The sequence below is a fragment of the Limulus polyphemus genome, unplaced genomic scaffold (genome assembly GCF_000517525.1).
Source record: "Limulus polyphemus unplaced genomic scaffold, Limulus_polyphemus-2.1.2 Scaffold526, whole genome shotgun sequence".
In the NCBI taxonomy this organism is placed as follows: Eukaryota; Metazoa; Arthropoda; class Merostomata; order Xiphosura; family Limulidae; genus Limulus; species Limulus polyphemus.
The window spans coordinates 396,254-403,429 of record NW_013666136.1 but is presented as its reverse complement, the minus strand read 5'-3'; the positions used below and the strand labels follow the sequence as shown (position 1 = coordinate 403,429).

At 33.3% G+C, this 7,176-nt stretch overlaps 1 protein-coding gene across 3 annotated transcripts in view; it reads left to right on the top strand.

The window, feature by feature from the left end:
- The window catches only part of LOC106458875 (zinc finger MIZ domain-containing protein 1-like), a 136,505-nt gene extending 129,763 nt beyond the window's left edge, over positions 1 to 6,742 (top strand). For all 3 annotated transcript variants that reach the window (XM_022385236.1, XM_022385238.1, XM_022385237.1), the window contains 3 exons: positions 2,431 to 2,603; positions 3,987 to 4,412; positions 4,949 to 6,742. In XM_022385236.1, the coding sequence (XP_022240944.1) occupies positions 2,431 to 2,603; positions 3,987 to 4,412; positions 4,949 to 5,131 (782 nt within the window). In that variant the 3' untranslated portion in view covers positions 5,132 to 6,742. The remainder of the gene's footprint in view (positions 1 to 2,430; positions 2,604 to 3,986; positions 4,413 to 4,948) is intronic.
- Positions 6,743 to 7,176: the final 434 nt, after the last annotated feature.

Sequence of the window (7,176 nt, the reverse complement as noted above, 5' to 3'; positions counted from 1 at the left end):
CGTCAAACGTGCCACATGTAGACATGCATTTTCATGGAGAAGAAGAACACCTTTCCGATTGACAAATGAAGGGCATTTCTGATGAAAGGCTTGATTTAAACATTCCAGTTGCTGACTATAGATCTCTGCATTGACAGTTGGCTGTGGATGAGGAGTTCGAAATGAATTACTCTTTTGATGTCCCACCAAATGCAAAGCATCATTTTCTGCGGATGAAGTCCAGGATTTGGGGTCGAAAGTGATTTTTGTCTATGACTGAGCCATTGTTTTTGGCATTTAATATTCAAATAGAGAATCCATTTTTCATCACCGGTGACAATTCTATCCATTACGCGCCAGAAGAGATGAAGCAACGTTTACACATTTAAAACGATGATCATTGGAGAGTTCTTTATGGAGTTTTCCCATATTCCTTAGATGTTTACTTATTGTTTCATGAGAGACATGCAATTTCAGGGCCAATTCATGAGTGTGTTGCCTTGGGTTAGACTCAATAAGTGTTTTCAGAGCATCAATATTCCAACATGTTGGCCCCTGCCATCACAGTTTTTAAGGCTAAAGTCACCTGAACGAAATTTGCTGAACCATTGTTAACACTTATAAATGTTCAAACATTTCCATAAACTTCTTTGATATTCTTTGTGGCTACAGAGGCGTTGTTTCCCTTCTTGTATTCTAACAGCATTACATGCCAAATGTGTGTGTCTCATTGTGTGCCATCATTGTGAGGGATTAGAGCATACTAAACTTTACACATTATAGGCTACACTAACGTGACATTGAGGAGGTTCGTTTAACTATTGTACGTGATGTACGTTTTTGGGGGCTGGTAAATGAAAGTGTTCCAAAATGCGACATTAATTTCTTGACCCCTAATATTTACATACCTCACAGATGTGCTATTTCTTACCATGACATCTTTTCAATAATTAAAATGGACTTGAAACTCCATCCAGAATAACTAATTTATTTGCTAATGTTTTGTATCCATAAAAATTTTAGTTACTGACTAAATAACCTTGTTTAGAATGAACTTTACAGATTTTTTCAGACATTTCTGTAAGAAGAGGTGGGCCCAGCATGGCCAGGTGGTTAGGGTGCTCGACTCGCAATCTGAGAGTCGCGAGTTCGAATCTCTGTCACACCAAACATGCTCACCCGTTCAGCCGTGAGGGCATTATTATGTGAAGGTCAATCCCACTATTCATTGGTAAAAGAGTAGCCCAAGAGTTGGTGGTAGGTGGTGATGACTAGCTGCCTTCCCTCTAGTCTTACACTGCTAAATTAGGGACGGCTAGCGCAGATAGCCCTCGTGTAAGTTTGCGCGCAAATTAAAACAAACAAACAAGAAGAGGTAGTTTATACTCGCACTTTTAATAGTCAAATTCTAAAGGTATAGCTAGAGGCCAGTTGTCCGAAGTATTAACAATCTTTTAACCCTATATGCATGGGTGGGGCCAAAGTACACATGCCACAACCTTTACAGAGTACCATTCAACATAGTACTGAGTATTTGATGTCAGAGTTATCAGCTGTTAATTTTACCAGGCATTGTTTATTTAGTGATAATTCATGGTAAAGGAGAGTAAATACCAGAAAACATATACGGGATTCTGAAAAACTGTATTTTACTTTACACAAATGTAGTATGAAAACTTTATGATGGAAAAATGTTTCTTTATTTTTCACATGTACATCACCATGCACTCTGACTTGTTAGACTCTGATTCAGAGTAGCATCAGCAATTCACAGACATATCTTGAGCACAAATACTTTTATAAAACATCTGTTTGGTTTTTTGTGTACAACAGACTTGTAGAATTTACTACATTATATAAACAGATGGGCAGAAAGTACATATTTGATTAAAAATATTTATATCTCAGTCGTGCCTTTGAGAAACTTTGAAGTATTTGATACATACACACTTAGAGTTTTTAATTTATAGTTTTTTTTCCATAAACCTAAAAAAAGTACTTTAATTGATCACTTATTCATAAATATTTAGACAATTTGAAGATTAGTAAAATTTCGACTCTGAAGATGGCATTTTGTATAATTTTTTATAAAATAAAACTACTTGATTGGTAATCATCCCTTTTAATCTTGTTGAATATGGCTGTTTTAATGTGAAATAGAAAAATAGTGTATTTTTAATTTTTGTAAACAATAGTTAATGAAAATACTTCATGTGGTTGAAGTAACTAAAGTTGAATTAAATTACTTAATGGGCTTTATTTAACTGTGATACTGGCTATATCTTAAGAATAGTTGAATTAGGTTTCGCATCTTTTAAGGGCAGTTTCAGAATTTAAAAGAAATATTTAAGACTTTATCAACAGTGTTTTGATGGCTGAAAGTGTTGAATATTAATCGTTGAATGATGACAACAGTTTTAATGTAGTATTCCTGCTTTTTTTTATTTTCAGCTATAGCTAATGGATCAATTACCAATGGTCATAATCTTCCAAATGGCATGAATTACAGAGGAATGAATGGAAGTTATGAATTTTCTTCAGACTATGGAAGTCCACTTTCACGTCTTAATGACAGTGTTGCTTCTTTAGATCCTCTTGTTGCAATGGAAAAATCACTAAACCAGGTAAATATTTTACCACTTTTCTTGTTATTATGATTATTCGTTTATTGTTTTTACAATAGCATTTTCATGGTCTCACTTCATATTGTTGAGTATTTGTTAGTGGCCTAAACTTTGAACAGTATCAAATCTACCATCTATGAAATGTATAGAACAGAAGAATTTTGTAAGTTTAACACTGTATGTGTGTTAAGAGTTCAAAGACAAGCTTTGCTTTAAAACTGAGGTGAATTTTAATACTTAATATGTAGACTAGTATTTCAGTTAAGCAGATAATTTCTGGATTCATATGTCAGTAAATGAGAAATTGCTTTTGTTTTAAAGTATTAAATTAATCTTACTTACTAAAGTAGGTCATTATATTGTAGTTGGCTCATTAGATATGTCATTATATTGTAGTTGGCTCATTAGGTACATCATTATATTGTAGTTGGCTCATTAGGTACATCATTATATTGTAGATGGCTCATTAGATATGTCATTATATTGTAGTTGGCTCATTAGGTACATCTTTATATTGTAGTTGGCTCATTAGATATGTCATTATATTGTAGTTGGCTCATTAGGTACATCATTATATTGTAGACGGCTCATTAGATATGTCATTATATTGTAGTTGGCTCATTAGGTACATCTTTATATTGTAGTTGGCTCATTAGGTACATCATTATATTGTAGATGGCTCATTAGGTACATCATTATATTGTAAATGGCTCATTAGGTACATCATTATATTGTAGTTGGTGCTTTAAGTATGTCATAATATTGTACTTGGTTCTTTAAGTATGTCATAATATTGTAGTGGGCTTGTTAGGTATGTCATTGTGATGTAGTGGGCTCCTTAAGTATGCCTTTATGATGTAGTTGGCTCATTAGATATCGAATTATGATGTAGTTGGCTCATTAGATATCGAATTATGATGTAGTTGGCTCATTAGATATCGAATTATGATGTAGTTGACTCATTAGATATCGAATTATGATGTAATTGGCTCATTAGATATTGAATTATGATGTAGTTGGCTCATTAGATATCGAATTGTGATGTAGTGGGCTCGTTAAGTATGCCTTTATGATGTAGTAGGCTCATTAGATATCGAATTATGATGTAGTGGGCTCGTTAAGTATGCCTTTGTGATGTAGTTGGCTCATTAGATATCGAATTATGATGTAGTTGGCTTGAGAGGAACATCATTATATTGTAGTTGACTCATTAGATACATCATTATGGTGTAATTGACTCATTAGATACATCATTATGGTGTAATTGACTCATTAGATACATCATTATATTGTAGTTGGCACATTAAATATGTCCATAGATTGGTAAGAAGAAATAATCATACCAATAATAACTTTGAATTTATACATTTCTTTTGTTTATAGCAAATGTGCCCTCCTGGTATGCATGATCAAAGCAGCCAACAGATGTCTCATCCAGCCACCTCTGCTTCTACTCTCGGGACCAGCCAAGGTCACCAGTCATCCAACTACCAACAGAATGCACCCCTTACCCCATCATCTACACAAAACCAAGGCATGATGCAGCATGGTCCCAACACACCACACACACCTCATACTCCTCACACCCCTGGTAATGGAGGACCTCCAAGCATTCCACCTCCATCTGTTGGAACTCATGGAAACAGCATTGAAGCCAATAACAACAACAGCAATTCAAATCCACCCAATAGTCAGCCTTCATCTGTGACCAATGATAACTCACTTTCTCATACTGCTGATCTCAGTGACCTCAATTTTGATCCTGCTGCTGTTATTGATGGTGAAGGTCAAGGTCAGGAAGGACTTAATGTGAGTATTGATGTATTTAGATAAATTTATTCAGAAGCTAGTTAAGAATTGAAAGATTTATTTCATTTCTCATTTCCACTATGAAGAAAAATTTGAATTCAAAATTTTTTTGTGAATCTGTCTACCTTCATCCATTGCAACCACATTTAGACCAAATCTAAACATTCCAAAGCATCTTATAAAGTTCCATACCATAACCAAGAAAACAGTGCACACAACTTTATTAACTTTAAAATACATTTTGATAAATTGCATCTATTTTCCCAACCCCAGTATTAAGCTGTATTTGTAGGTTCTTTTTAAACTATATAAATTATTATGTAATAATATTACCCAATACACTGTTATAATATTTAATTTATTTTTTGCAATTTATATATGGGATAATTTGTAACACATTTTACTGTAATCTGTGAATCCATGTTTGGGTGAAATCAAATGCATTGAATTTCTAGATTACACTATGTCTGATTTAAATATTTCATTGTACTGTTCCATTTTCAGCACAGTACAGAATAGCTTTGTTATTCTTTCAGTTGTTACCAGAAAGTGTAGTGGACCCCATGGAGCTATTATGTTATCTTGATCCTCCTGAGATAAGCACTAGTGGGAATTCTAGCACAACCTCAGGAAGTACAACCAACACAACAACAGTCAACAGCAGTGCTACAACGTCAACCTCAAATAGCACAAATGATGATATTCTGGCATTTTTTTGAGTCCTAAGTGCATTTTCAAAAATTATAATCACTATGTCATAATAAACAATGAAATGTATAAAACTGATTGGAACTGAACAATAAATCCAAAAGTATATGGAACCCAAGTACAACTTGAGGTTAAAATCATTACCAGTTTCACATTGAATAAGTATTTAACATTTCATGATCAAGGATCCCATATATCAATAACTTGAGCTGAGTTCCTATGTGTATCGTTAAACTCCACCAGGTACAGTGCTCGGAGCTTGTGTCATGCTTCAAAGTGACTTTTTTTGTTACCTCATGTTTCTGAACTGCACAAACGGGTGATATGTTCAGTGCTCTCGATAATAGTAAAAAAAATAAACAAAAAGTGTAGTGATTTATTAACCAGTGTCTTCATTTTTAACCAGAAGGACATGACCCAAAGTGTTATGCAAAGTTGAACTTAAAGGAAAAGGTATGAAAGAGTGGTTTCTGTAAGGAAAAGATTTCTTTGTTGAAGAAAAGGTGACGATTTTGAACAATAGGTGCATGTTATGTAAATTTTGCCCCAGGTTACAGCTTCAAGACAGCTTTTATGTACTGTACTTATGTATGTGGGAATGTGTATATATATATATATGATCATGGTAACTTGTAATATGGTGTCTTGTTTTGTGCTGTATATTTATTCATTGTCTGTCTCTGCCAGCAAGTTTGTTAATGCTTTCAAACTGTCCAGCCAAAATGTTGATGCAATCAGAAGTATGCATTATATGTTTATTGTTTAGTTCTTGCTCTGCATTACACTCATCGAACTGATTAGTAATCACTATTGTACTGCCACGAATTTTAGGCCAAAGAAAACATTAAACACTGGTGTTCATCACTTCCAGTTGTCCATCTACTTCAGTCATTGTCAATGATGTAGTACTCTCATTGCATCTAATTTAACCTGCAATGTAGCATGAAGTTTATTTTGTAATGTTTATATTGTTGAGTATCTAAGCATGGTACTGCTTATATTTTCTTTAAAGTGACCTGGGATTAGAAGGCTTGATGGGGAAAAACATTATTCATGTATTGTCAGAGTTGCTGTGCTGTCATACTAGACAATGATATATACTGTAGTAAATTCTGTACAATTTTACAAATTTTTCTATTTTCTCTCTCTTTCTGAATGTATGTGCTCTCTATTTGTTTTTTATTTTCTCATCCTCATACTTGCTATGGTCAGTATGAATAGACCACTTACATCCTTGGCAGAATAACTGTACTGGTTTTCCCATCCAGTTTATTTGACATTTTTGGGCTTTGCTTAATTTATGTTTTCTCCTCTATTTCACAAAGTGTTGTATGGTTTAAGTATGTTTTTAAGGCACAACCAGGTTACAAATATGGTTATATTTAAAATTGTTGTATTTTCTGCAATTGTTTCTGTTTTGTAGGGTTTAGAACAAACATTTTAGCACAACAAAATTTTAACAATATAAGCTGCTTTTATATGCACCTGAATGACAATGATTTGAAATCATGAAATATGCAGTTTTTCACACATATATTGAACCATTTCTTGTAATTTTTTATTGTTATGTCCTGCTGATGTAGATATGCATATTTATATAATAAAGATTTTATGTTACAACATTACTGACTACAGTATTTTATATTGTCATAACTAGATATTTTTAGATTTGTTTGAAAATGTTTTGTTGTAATCAGTAATTATTAAATATATATATATATATATATATATATACACACACACACACACAACAAACTATTTAAGACTAGTTAGTATTTAAAATAAAAAAAATAAGTTTTTACAAAACATCACCTTTAGAAAGTAAAACGTTATTACCATTTTATCTGGTCAATTTTTAACCCATTCACTGCATCAACTCATCAGTCAATGCTGTCTAATAAATCCTTAAAATAATCTGGATTTTCCTCAGCTTCAGTGGTGCTTGCTGTTGTGGCAGTGAGAACTGTCACAAAAGCCTCTCAGATACTTTGAAAGAAACTGATGCATATGAGGTGTAAATATAGCAGAGTCCATCATTACCACAAAAACTTGTGAT